We start from the raw sequence: 13,167 nt of genomic DNA, 5'->3' as shown, positions 1-13,167 counted from the left end.
AAAAAGTGGGAGTTACCCTTTTAGGTTTCAGAAATTTGAAATTTGAATGGCGCCGTTGGAAAGAGACGTTGGAACTGGGTGGTCTTTCTCCAACGGCTCGTAATTAGTTGGAGTTGAGAAACCAGCTTGCCGAATTCAACGCGATACGTCGTCGTTTAGCCTTATCAGTCGACGCCACGTCATTTTGGATCGTTATTTAAAAAAAAGTAACTTTTATTCTTTTATAAGACTTATTTATTGAATTTTTTTTCACGATCAAATTTATAAAAATTAAGTTAAAAATATATATATATATATTAAATATATTATATTTTATTAATAAACTTTTATTTTATATAAAAATTCTAATATACATCCATTAATCAGAAGGAAAAAGAACATTATAAAATGAGCCTACAATATTGGCAAAACTTGAACAACTCAAATGGAATTCTTGCTACCATTAATTGAATTGAATGTATCTGGAAAAAGAAAATTAGCTTAGCTATCATGCTACTAAGTTCGGCACTCGAGAGTTTCAAAGTCGAGAACCAAAATCACGAGCCTGAAGTCCCGAACGAACCAAACCAATAGCTAACAAGACTGAGAGAGATACGTCATCTCGAAACGCCATGAATGAAGACTTGCAACTTAGCTTCAGAGCAGCTAAAACTTCTTTGTTTTTTGACATAAACTAAGGATTATGTAAGAACACGAACCACCGAAGCGGAGAGTTGGTCCTGCTGCTGGATCGTCTTTGTTCAGTATCGAAACCTGGTGTAGCCGAGGTCTGACCAGCAAACGGTAAGGACTGAGCTGTTATAGATTTTCGGTTTCCATGGTGTAGCCAGTCTCGATCTCGTTCTATCTGGTAAGGTCTACGTCCACGATCTCGCAGCGTGCTGAGCCTTTGCAGTTTCTCTTAATACAGTGCCAACAATAGCAGCCTGCTCAATGCATTCAGCCTTATGTAGTGAATCTAGCAGAACAACACAAGTTTTCGTGTAAACACTACAACCTTTCGATCGAGTTTCCTCGAAAAGTCGATAAGCATCCAACGCCCTGTTTGCATTGCTCAACCCGACGATTATAGCATTGTAAGTAGCAGAATCAGGCACGCCACCCTTTGCCTTAAACTTCTCGAAAAGAGCATTCGCCTCTACGACGTTTCCAGCCTTAGCAAGCCCCGAGATCATGGTGGTGTAGGTGAATACGTTCGGCTTTAAGCCTTGCTTCTGCATCTCTTGCCAGAACACAAATGCCTTGTTGAACTTTCTAATCTTGCAAAGACCATGAATTAGAATGCTGTAAGTTATATAATTAGGCGTACATTTCAAGTCTTTCATAGACTGAAAGCAAACAAGAGCTTCACTGATTTCCTCTGCTTTCACCAATGCATCAAGCAAGCAATTCCATGTGTATACATTAGGCGTCAAACCTTTCTGCATCAACTCTTCCATGATCAGGTACGCTTCATCGATTCGACCCACTTTCCCGAACCCATCGATTAGACTGCTATATATGATAACGTTCAGTTCGACTCCTTTCGACTTTGCTTCTTCAAAGAGCATATATGCTTCATCGAGCCGATCGATCTTTGCAAGCCCATCGATAACCGAACCATACGTAACAACGGTCGGTTCGTGACCCTTTGTCTTCATCTCCTCCAGCAGTTGGTAAGCTTTGTTTACCTTGCCCGACTTGCAGAACCCGTCGATAACGGTGTTATATGCACGAGTATCCAGAACACAACCTTGTTCCTTCATCGTGTAGAACAACTCGTAAGTTTCATGCGCGAAACCAGCTTTCACCAAGCCATGAATTAGGACTGAATAGCTCCTCGCATCGGGAATGAATCCTTGAGCCTTAATCTCCTGAAACAAAGCTCTACCCTTCTTGGTTTCTCCAGCTTTAAAAACACAGTCCATGTAGGTATTAAGAAGCATCAGGTCGGGAGAACATCCGAGACGTATCATTTCGTTATATATCTTGTGGCCGTCCTCCTTCCTTCCACACCTGAAAAAGTTCCTTATTAGAGATGTAAACACAACAGCATTCGGGATCTGGTCGGAATCCAGCATCTTTTCGTACAGCTTGTAGGCCTCATCAACTCTCCCATGCTTACCCAATCCATCTATAAGAGAACAATACGTTACCGTATTAGGCGTGCAAGCTTTATGATCCAATCCTTCGAAAATCGAACAAGCATCATCGAGTCTTTGGGCTTTACACAATCTGTCAACCATTATGTTTACGGTCATAACGTTAGGGAACAACCCAGCTTCTTTCATGGCATCCCGAATAACCAAAGCTGTCTCGAGTTTTCCGGACTTACAGAGCATATCAATCACAATATTATACGTCGAAAGATTCGGAATGGCATCTTTCTTCATCTCTTCAAAAACTTTTAACGCCTCGGCTACCCGCCCCTTCCTCCCCAGACAAGTAAGAATGCAATTATATGCGACGACGCTCGGAATGCATCCCTTTCTCCTCTGTCTCTCGAGTAGACTGTACGCTTCATCGAACTTCCCAGCCATACCATAACCCATGATCATTGTATTGTATGCATAAGCACAAGGCACTTGCTTGTTTTGATCCATATGTTCAAATAGCTCAATAGCTTCATCCAGCCTATCAGCTTTACAAAGAACTCCTATCATGCTAGTATAAGTTACATCATCAAGGATCAAACCATTAGCTTTCATTTCATGAAAGAATTTCCATGCCATATCCACCTTCCCCGCCTTCCCGAAGCAGTCTATACAGACGTTGTAAAGAACGACATCCGGTTCAAAAGCGTTCATTTTCATCTCATCCAAAAGAGAAAGTGCAGCATCGACTCGACCCTCACGAGCAAACACACGAATGAGAGTCGTGAACAAATGAACATTAACTTCATAGCCAAGCTCCTGCATTTGATGAAATAAGGTGAGCATGGAATCGGAATCATTAGATGCAGATAGTGCACCGATCAATGTCGTGTATGCCGAAAAGGCTGGACGGAATTTGAACTTTCTCATAGTTTGCATAAACGTAAAAGCTTCCCTAAGCTTGTGTGACTTAATAAGGCTCAGTATAATTTCAATACATGTGTTGTTTGAGGGGCCAAAGCCTGCTATACTCATTTCTTCCAATATTTGTTCCAAGCAATTGAACTTTCGAGTTCTAGCCATAACCATTAGAAGCGAATTATATGCTTCGGGGCAAGATGCTTGGTCTGTTACTCTCTCCGCCCATCGAAAGTAATTTACTGCAACGTTTACATCCTTCAGTCTTCTTAAGACTCCAATTACCAATTCTGGATTCGGTTTAACGTCGAGCTCGGCTAAAGCATTCTCAACAGAAGGTCTCCAAGGACCAGCCTCCAAAATTTGGCATACACTATCTACAATTAGTCTCTTGTCCTCATTCTTTGCTGACGACACCAGATTACAACCATCCGAAACAGGGGCCCCATTTCCGTTTGTTCGAGAAGAATTCTCAATGCACGAGGACAAAAGTTTAACAGAAAAACTAAAAGGGTTTTTGAACTTCAAAGCAAGACAATAGATTTGTCCTGCACCTGAAATACACACAGTCTGTATTCAATAATATGAATGAAATAAAGTCCTTTCATGCAAAGAAATGAATTATAAAGAATAATTGACTACGAAATTTGACCCAAGAAACGTTCAATGCACGAATAGGAACCCACAAGGAACCTGCAACTGTACAAGTATATCCCTGATAGCTGAGAATAAAAAGAGAGAAGCGTTTCTACATTTTTCCAGTCAACGCGTTACGAGCTCAAGTATAATTGGCCTGCTCTTCTTCTAAAAAATTTGTCGGACGCTTGGACAAATCTACTTGCACCTTAACCAAGCTCACATGACTACTACGTGAACCTACAAATTTTGAAGTACTTGATAGAATATCAATATGTTTGTAACAGTTCAAGCCCACTGCTAGTAGATATTGTCCTCTTTGAGCTTTGCCTTTCGGGTTTCCTCTCAAGGTGTTAAAATGTGTCTGCTAGGGAGAGGTTTTCATACCTTTATAAGGAATTCTTTGTTCCCCTCTCCAACCGATGTGGGATCTCACAATCCACCCACCTTGGGGGCCAGCGTCCTCGCTGGCCCACTGCCTGATGTCTGGCTCTATACCATTTGTAATAGCTCAAGCCCACTTCTAGCAGCTATTGTCCTCTTTGGGCTTTCCCTTTTAGACTTCCCCTCAAGGTTTTAATACACCTACAGAGAGGTTTCCACACCTTTATAAGAAATGCTTCGTTCCCCTCTCCAACCAATATGGGATCTCACAATATTAGGAGGCACTCACTAATACATGAAAACCTAATCCGTGGGAGTTAAACAAAATTGTGGTCAAGTGTTGCTTATTCCTAAACTCTGCGACCACGGTCGTGTTGCGTATTCTTTCCCGAGTCCTTGACCACTATGATCTAGTGTTTCTCATTCTTCCAATACTAGCACAAAGGAAGCTATAGAACCAAATTTTATTTCAACAATGTAAAACATCACAATCTTGTCTTTGAAAAAAAATGTACCTGTTTCATCTATTGAAGAGAGAGGGAAAAAAACTCCAAATCACGGCCATGAACATAGCAATCCATAGAGCCAAAAGATTTCCATTAAACCAGCAATCAACGTAAGAAGATAATGTAAATATAAAGCTCTTAGTAGACCACCAATCATTGATGTGTACCAACAAAAACAGAACCTTAGTTTGTAGATATTGTATGATGAATGTCGGGCGTGTTTGGAACGATCATAATCACTTTTTTCATGACCAAAATACCGAAAAAAAGAGCATCAAAATCACTCTCAAACATGCCACGAGGAACCAAGTCCGATGCTCAAATCAATTTTGACAGTGCAAGTTTTCAGGTAGTTCATTAAACAAGTATTCAAGCAAACTCTGAAGACCATTACTTACCTTTGCTCCTTAAAAGCATCTTCATGAACGCATGTCAAAAACAGCACTATGTCAGCTACCCACCTGTATTACAAAGCAGAGTAAGAAGCCCCTTACAAGATAAATGGATATTACAAACAATTTGATGACAATCTAAACCGACAGCAGGGTATGAGTACAAGCAACTGCAAATTGTGATCATATTGAACAAAGGAACAACTTTCAGAAACAAGAACGACAAATTTCTTACACAGAAAAGATGGTTTCAAGAAAACACGAAGAAATTCATCAACCAGTCGACTATACTTCCATAACATATGAACCCAAAACTGACAAAATTCAAGGTGCCCACCAAAAAATATCATATGAGTAATCATTAAGAGTCTAAGAAAGTTCTTCATTTCACATATTTCGAAATTTCAGACTCCGAATGTGAATATTACCGATGAACAAGTGTCGCAGATAAAGCACAGTAATTGAATACTCAAACAAGCGTTATAGGAGGAGTGTAGCGTTGAGGATTCACAATGATCGAATCAGCTCAAAGGCGAGAGGCTCAACGATGGAAGAGAAATGACAGCGTCGAGGGAGAGCAGCTTCCATCCCTCGCAGCAGCGCAGTCTGTAGGCAGGCCACTCCCTAAACGCAACGTTTAACGTCTTACGTGCAGCAACAATTCAGCGTTAGGGATTTTGAAGTTGCGGAAATGGATCATTTTCCTTTTCAATTTTAATTTGGGGATTGAAGGAGAAATTACCCTAAATTGATTTTTGAGATCTCCAAAATTTTAATTATTATTTATAGAGTTTTTTTTTATACGAGAGAAAAGAAATATTTCGAAAACCAATTCGATTGTAATTAGGATCACTTGCATAAATCATGTCAAACTTGAATGATTTTAAACATATATCTAAACTGCATAAAATTGTAAACAAACATAATCTCATAATTTGAATTAAGTAAAAAGTTGTTAATAAATTAGAGGAGGACCTTATTGTAATTATAATGTTTTAAAAAGGATTATTTTGCAAAAACAAATACATATCAAGGGGGCAAGCAATCCGGAATCGGCCCCTTACATTCGTCATTGGTTCTGTAACAACAATGTCTTTGATCATCATCATCAACATTCCATAATCTTCTTCTTCTTCTTCTTCTTCTTCTCTGAGATTCATGCGTATGGAAGCCCAATATTCTTCTTCACATTCATACAGCTCGGCGATGAAGATGACCATCCCGCCGTCTCAACATGCCGACAATGACCGGAGCACCACCGAGCTCCGCGCCTTGGACTGCAACCTCACCTCCCTTTGCGACCACATCCAGATTGAGGGGTTTAATTCTGGCGCATTCTCTGACATTATCGTCCACGCCATGGGCTCCACGTACCGCCTTCATCGCTTAATTCTATCGCGCAGCTCTTACTTCAGGTCTGGATTAGTTGAATTTGGGCAAATATGGAGTTGTTTGTTTGTGGGTTTTCGATAATTCATTGATTTCGTTCATGCTCGAGTGTGACTTTTGAATGATAGTTCTTGTGTGATACTGTTGGGATCGACCTATTCTATTTATTTGGCTGTTTTTATGTTGGTGTTAATTTTTTTATTAGTTTGATTGTGGTGGAGCTTTCCTTGAGAAATGGAAATTTTCTTTGTGTGAGCTTCATGGATTTGGTGTCATTGGTTAATTTCCAGGCGTTTTACTGGTTATCTTGTATTTGTTGTTAAATTCTTAAAATTCTTAATGATTAGTTGATCCATAGTTACAGTTAATGATAGTTCATTAATCAGTGGATATGCTGTTATGGATTTTGAATCTGCAACATCAATAGCCTACATTATGACTTGCAGGAATATGCTTCATGGGCCATGGAAAGAGGCCAGTGCTCCTGTTCTGACCTTGCACGTTGATGATAAGAATGTCAATGGGGAGGCAATTGCTATGGCGTTGGCATATCTGTACGGACATCATCCTAAGTTGAATGACAATAATGCTTTTCGTGTTCTTGCTGCTGCTTCCTTTCTTGACCTTCAGGTATCGTCGTAATGTTATTGTTACCGACATCCTCTTGTCATATTTTTCTTATCATATTCTGGATTTGATTTAGTATTATACTTTCTTTTTTTTTTTTCCTTTCAGGATTTGTGTGCGATATGTACAGATTTTATTATAGCCGAACTGTGGACTTCAAATTTCCTGGTTTATCAGGTTCTAAGAATGTAAAAGTGATGTGTCTTATTCCTTTTGCTATCCCTTAGTTTCACATATTTTGTACATGTACTTTACTTGGTTCAGGTGTTTGCGGAGAGCCAAGATTATGGAATACACGGAGAACGGGTGAGAAACGCTTGCTGGGGTTACCTTTGTCAAAGTGGTGCCATGGAATTGAAAGAGGTATTTTGAGTTATATTATCATAGTTTTTTTTCATGCTTTCCTCTTCTTTCTCACTGGGTTTATCCAAGTGTGAGGATTGTAGTTCATCTATCATGTTGATTTGGAAATGCATTGTGTTGGTGATACTTCTTCCTCATAAAGGAAGGATGTGTCTTCAAGTCCCCTTACTGGTCAATTAATCTCGAGTTTATATTCAAAAGAAATATATAAAGATTTTAGTGGGTGTTTTGATTATAACACTAGATTTTGCTGTGTTTTATATTATATTTTTAGTGTGTAGATAATATAATACAGACATCGTGTAATAGCCCAAGCCCACCGCTAGCAGGTATTGTCCTCTTTGGGCTTTCCTTTTCGGGTTTCCCTTCAAGGTTTTTAAAACGCATCTGCTAAGGAGAGATTTCCACACCCTTATAAAGAATGCTTTGTTCTCCTCCCCAACCAATGTGGGGTCTCACAATCTACCCTCCTTCGGGACCCAGCGTCCTCGTTGACACTCATTCTCTTCTCCAATCAATGTGGGGCCCTCCAATCCATCCTCCTTCGGGGCCCAGCGTCCTTGTTGGCACACCGCCTCTTGTCCACCCCCTTTAGGGCTCAGCCTTCTCACTGGCACATCGCCTAGTGACTGTTTCTAATATCATTTGTAACAGCCCAAGCCCACCGCTAGTAGATATTATTCTCTTTGGGCTTCCCCTCAAGGTTTTTAAAACGCGTCTGCTAGGAAGAGGTTTCCACACGCTTATAAAGAATGTTTCGTTCTCCTCTCCAACCGATGTGGGATCTCACACATCGTTTCCTGGCACACGTTTTTCTGGAAAAGAATGGCACTTAACCACTGTGGTTTTTACATTCATTGAACATGAGTGTTTTTCTGGTTGGCAATAGGGGATACCAACTTTGATTTCACAAATATTGTAGGTGCTAATTTAAAATCGAGCTACATCATGTTAAATTTTTGTTATGCTTGTTGTGAATAGGTACTTCCAAAGCTTTCATCTCAGACGTTGTATGCTCTGCTGACATCCGATGAATTATGGGTTCCTAGCGAAGAGAGACGGTAAAGGATATGATAATCTCTGCATATGATTTGCTGTTAACAACTTTTAGTTCTTATCTGTTTATTTATTTTCTTTTCTGATATTTTTTTTGGTCTTAATCAAAAGGTTTGAACTTGCATTGTTTACGTTCCTTGCTAAAGGGGCCCATTGCAAGGAGGAACCTTCTGAACCAGTTTGTTCCAGTTCTGAGATCGAAAATTCCAAGACACGGGAAAATCGTTCAATGGATTCCACTAATGTAGGGTTGGAATCTGAGCTAGGACATTTAAGTTTGAAAGATGGCCTAGAGGTCCATAAAGGTTCTCATAATCTTCTTGTTCAGCTTCCCGACTGTGTGGTTGACTTCCAAACAGGGGCTTGCAGCTCTAAACAGAAGATGCAACAAGCTACATACTCACAGTCAAATTTAGAAGCACCATTTTTGTGCAACGCAGAAGGGTCATCATCTTTGAATAATTCATTCTCCGGGATGAATGGAATTTTAAGCTCATGTTCTTATATTAATTTACCAGTTACTGTTGGAGTAAGTGGACTTGGTGCAAGTGGGATTGCTATGGAAGGGCCATCAGAAGAAGGCTGCTATCAACTGGATAACAATACTTGGCTTACTAGGGACCAAACAAGCCATTGTGCCTCTGTGAACTCTTCTACCAATGGACTCCCTTCAAATGATTGGGGAAGATGCGGCATGCCTGCTGTTTCATGGGGAGGCAGGGTCGTAGGTAGAAGGCAGCTTAAAAGTTACGCGAAAGGCAACTTAGGAGCAAGGGGAGAGGATTATGATGTGTTTGATAATTTATTTGAAGGGGGTTCACTTTTGTACTGCAATATGACTTTTGAAGCTCTTCTCAATATGAGAAAACAACTTGAGGAGTTCGGTTTCCCTTGCAAAGCTGTAAACGATGGTCTTTGGCTGCAGGTTCGACGTTTAAATATTACCTTTTCTTTTATGTATCTCTGATTCTGCTAAAATTTCTTTGAGGAGTTTAGTCAGTTAACTGGTACTTCATATGTAGTGAGTTATAAATTTTCCTGCTTGAATTGAGCTTTCAGCTTCCCTCCACAAGTTGGGATGTCAATAGTTATATATACACTTAGTTTAATTAGCAGATCTGTAAGGTTTATTGCCTGTGATTCTGTTGGACATTAGCTTAGCTTCTTTTAATTGTAAATTTTTTTTTTTGCAGATGCTTTTAAGGCAAAGGGTACAAGAGATTGTTGCTGATACATGCAAAAGTTGCTGCCTTACAAGTATAGCATGTGCATGCAGGCAGCCGTTTGCATTTGCACGCGGAGTCAGTGCGTCGGGATATTATATCAATGAGCATGATCAGAATAGTTCTCCTGGAAGTGTGGGCAACATATATGTTGCAGAATCTTCTCAAGGTGAAGGAAATGGCCCTTTTAAACCTGTCCGAGTACATGTTAGGGGGCCAATTGAAGGGCTTGCTGGAATTGGACGTGGAGCCACTTTTGTGCCAGCGAGTGATTGGCCTCCAACACGCTTTGTCTTCTCCCGTGTAACTATTGGCATGGGCAACAGAAATTGTCATCAGTCGCTTGCTAATGATGATTCAGAGGCTAGAGCCGAGCACAGTGGGGACTTGTCAGGAGATGGATTGACAGCATTGGTTGGTTTGAGCCAAGGAGGAAGCGGCGGTATGAATGCTCAGGGAGAACCAACAGAGAGAGGATATGAGATGGAACTGCAAAGCAGAATATCTGGAACCTCCATGGCAGGTCCAAGTGCCACTGGTATTCCTGTTCAGATGCTTCAAGCTCCAGATCATGCCCTTGGAATTGAGTGGGAGAATGAAAACAGTACAATTGCTTTAGATATGAAAACGCCTTTAAGTCACTTCCCTCCTTTTCGCTTTGGGTAGGTTCTCAGCTTCTCTTGCTTATAAAATAAAGGATTTTGGACCAGTTTGATACTCAAAGTTACAATCAATCCTTGGTTTTCAGCGTACAATTTGAGGACGTTCATAGACTTAGTGATGGCCAAGTCAAGCATTCACCTGAGTTTTTCTATGCTGGTTCTCTATGGAAGGTGCTAATACAAGCAGTTACTCTACTCAGTATTACTGGAATGTCTGTTTCTTAGTATCTTACAGACTTTATTTCCTTTACTTTATAGGTTAGTGCTCAGGCTTTTAACGATGAAGACCCTCAAGGACGCCGAACGCTAGGTAACTGTTTGCTATAAGATGATCGACCATCGTCCACCTGAAAATCTCCCTTTTTCCTGGTATTGATGTGTTTAATACTTCCCTTGACTGAACTTGTTCCTATATTATTTCAGGATTATTTCTTCACAGGCGGAAGGCGGAAATATCCGATTCTCTGAGAAAGGTCAGCCTCAATCCCAGTTATCTAATCTGGAAATGGTGCAACATGAGTAATAAAGATCTCTTATTCTTTAAACATTTACCACTTAGTTGGCTGATGCTTTGATTCCTGAATTAAAATTAGAGAATTGACGTTGTTTGTAACATCTCAAGCCCACTGCCAGCCGATATTGTCCTCTTTAGGCTTTCCCTTCCCAGTTTCCCATCAAGGTTTTTAAAACGCATATGCTAAGGAGAGATTTTTACACCCTTATAGAAAATGTTTCATTTTCTTCCCCAACCGATGTGAGATCTCACAATCCACCCCCTTTAGGGTCCAACGTTCTCGCTGGCACTTGTTCCCTACTCCAATCGATGTGAGATCCCCCAATTCACCCCCTTCGGGCCTAGCGTCCTTGCTAGCACACTGTCTCGTGTCCTCCCCCTTCGAGGCTCAGTCTCCTTGCTGGCACATCATCCGATGTCTGGCTCCAATACATTTGTAACAACCCAAACCCACCGCTAGCAAATATTGTCCTCTTTGGGCTTTTCCTTTTGGGCTTCCCTTCAAGGTTTTTAAAACGCATATGTTAGGGAGAGGTTTCCACACTCTTATAAAGAATGCTTCATTATTCTCCCCAACCGATGAAGGATCTCACATTGATGCAATTATCTAAAGCAAATAGTCTACCAACATTCTTAATTGACAATTACATTTTTCAGGTCCATATGTTTGTGGATTCTCGTGAAAAAGTCACCGCGCGATATCAGGTATGTTGGGCAATAAACCACCTACTATGGGATACAACTCTAGTTCCCAACAGTTTGCACAAGTTTATACTGGAACACTTGGTTTAACACATTCTCACAATTTTCCTCAATCATTCAGTTGATATGTCCATCAAAGAGGGAGGTGATGGTGTTTGGCAACTTCAAACAAGCAGGAACTCTTCTACCAAAAGCTCCCAAGGGATGGGGTTGGCGGACGGCTCTCCTATTCAACGAGCTTGCCGATTTTCTTCAACATGGAGCCCTGAGGGTTGCTGCTGTTGTGCAGCTAGTTTGAGCAAAGGTATGCATACATTTGGTCTTACAATGGTGCCTCTAAAGTTTAGCCTGTCAATAACACACATCTTTGAGAAGAATGCACTTTAGGATTTGGTCTGAAGGATTGAGAAATGGGAACGTTTAATCTCTGAAGCTTGATAAACGGTTCAAATTGGTCTATGACATTAGCTTCTTGTTAGTGAAACTAATGAAAAAGTGACATGGCATCCTCATTTTTGCATTACGTGGCATCCTAGTTGGCTTTTCTGAGCTTGTAAGGAAGAACAACATAGACACGTCATCATTTACTTCTTCAGTCATATCTTCATTAGTTTCACTAACGAAAAAGTCATTTCAGAGACCAATTTGAATCATTCTTTTAAACTTCAAGAGCTTTTTTTTTTTTTTTTTTCTTTTTTTCTCAAGAGACCAACCAAATTTCCCACATCTTTACTGTGTATTACTGTAGCCTGATCAAGAACAACAAGGATTGTAATCCCAGATATATATAGCATTGAATCTATTCATGATTCTTTCTTTTGGCTTTGATAATCTGTAGCCTGGATCTCTTTCTTCTTTTCAGATCATCTCTTAATCCTTATTGTTCTAGTTCTTCAAGAACATTAGGGATATGAATCCTGTCCTTTAACTAGTAATTACAGTCATTGTTTTCCCATCGTATTCCATACACGATTATTGTTTTCAAATTTTATCGGGCTAAGGTTCACGAGTCAGATAGTTGTCCTGTGAGATTAGTCGAATTGTGCATAAACTAGTTTATGGTTAATGGCGGGTTGTTATAGCTGATATCAGAATTTAATGAAATACCGCATAGTTCCGACTAATCCAATGAAACACCACATAGTTCGTTTGTTTAAGTTAATTTTATGAATTCACTGTCATTAATCGAAGATTAGTAATTATTGTACACATTAATGATGGTTCATATGTAATTCAATTATTTGTATAAACTATAGACCTCCAAGAAAATATAAAATTTTAAAAAATGGCTATGATAATTATGTTGGGTCTTAATGTAAAGACCCGACTTTTTAAACGTTATAAAACTTGGTACCAACTATGATAATTATGCTTCGAATAGAACTAAGCTTATCTCAACACAATACCTCACGAAAACATGCATGATTGCAAGACAAGGTAATTGACACTCGAATAGGAGTTAAATGGTCTCTCGAAAGTATGTTGAATATGTATTTGTATAGATAACTTTTCATGTATTATATCGACCTTACGCTCGTCAAGAAATTTAGGCTAAGGTCACTCGAAAAGTCTCAAGAAAAAAAAGGCGTCGGAAGCTCAAACTTATCCAAAGTTTGAGAATGAGAAAAACTTTGGCAACAGGAATGATCAACAAAACTGCAAAGTTTTTAGTTAATATAATATTTTTTTTTTCTGAAGTGTTAAAAATTAATTGAAAATAAAA

At 39.7% G+C, this 13,167-nt stretch overlaps 2 protein-coding genes across 2 annotated transcripts; one reads left to right on the top strand and one right to left on the bottom strand.

Annotated features, from left to right (window-relative positions):
• Window positions 1-403: 403 nt before the first annotated feature.
• LOC111472245 (pentatricopeptide repeat-containing protein At3g06920-like) lies at window positions 404-5,603 on the bottom strand. The gene is made up of 3 exons (XM_023117893.1): window positions 5,337-5,603; window positions 4,915-4,977; window positions 404-3,544 (listed from the first exon to the last, which is right to left on the bottom strand). The coding sequence occupies exons 2-3, from the start codon at window positions 4,937-4,939 to the stop codon at window positions 858-860; spliced, it is 2,712 nt and encodes a 903-aa protein (XP_022973661.1). The 5' UTR covers window positions 4,940-4,977; window positions 5,337-5,603; the 3' UTR covers window positions 404-857.
• Window positions 5,604-5,930: 327 nt separating this feature from the next.
• Window positions 5,931-12,275, top strand: LOC111472246. Its single transcript, XM_023117894.1, has 12 exons — window positions 5,931-6,323; window positions 6,744-6,927; window positions 7,033-7,101; window positions 7,189-7,287; window positions 8,269-8,348; window positions 8,455-9,268; window positions 9,537-10,228; window positions 10,315-10,399; window positions 10,487-10,538; window positions 10,652-10,701; window positions 11,400-11,447; window positions 11,566-12,275. The coding sequence occupies exons 1-12, from the start codon at window positions 6,067-6,069 to the stop codon at window positions 11,740-11,742; spliced, it is 2,607 nt and encodes an 868-aa protein (XP_022973662.1). The 5' UTR covers window positions 5,931-6,066; the 3' UTR covers window positions 11,743-12,275.
• The last annotated feature ends 892 nt before the right edge of the window (window positions 12,276-13,167 follow it).

Source organism: Cucurbita maxima, unplaced genomic scaffold (genome assembly GCF_002738345.1).
Source record: "Cucurbita maxima cultivar Rimu unplaced genomic scaffold, Cmax_1.0 Cma_Scf00069, whole genome shotgun sequence".
Taxonomy (NCBI): domain Eukaryota; kingdom Viridiplantae; phylum Streptophyta; class Magnoliopsida; order Cucurbitales; family Cucurbitaceae; genus Cucurbita; species Cucurbita maxima.
This window is presented reverse-complemented; position numbering and strand designations above follow the sequence as displayed.

What these genes read in the sequence shown, in the direction of transcription:
- LOC111472246 (XM_023117894.1), top strand. Translation starts at nt 6,067, where the DNA reads ATGCGTATGGAAGCCCAATATTCTTCTTCACATTCATACAGCTCGGCG. An exon ending in TCGCGCAGCTCTTACTTCAG is followed by an intron (nt 6,324 to 6,743) that starts GTCTGGATTAGT and finishes TATGACTTGCAG; the next exon opens with GAATATGCTTCATGGGCCAT. An exon ending in ACGATGGTCTTTGGCTGCAG is followed by an intron (nt 9,269 to 9,536) that starts GTTCGACGTTTA and finishes TTTTTTTTGCAG; the next exon opens with ATGCTTTTAAGGCAAAGGGT.
- LOC111472245 (XM_023117893.1), bottom strand. Translation starts at nt 4,939, where the DNA reads ATGAAGATGCTTTTAAGGAGCAAAG. An exon ending in GATGCTTTTAAGGAGCAAAG is followed by an intron (nt 3,545 to 4,914) that starts GTAAGTAATGGT and finishes TGTGTATTTCAG; the next exon opens with GTGCAGGACAAATCTATTGT.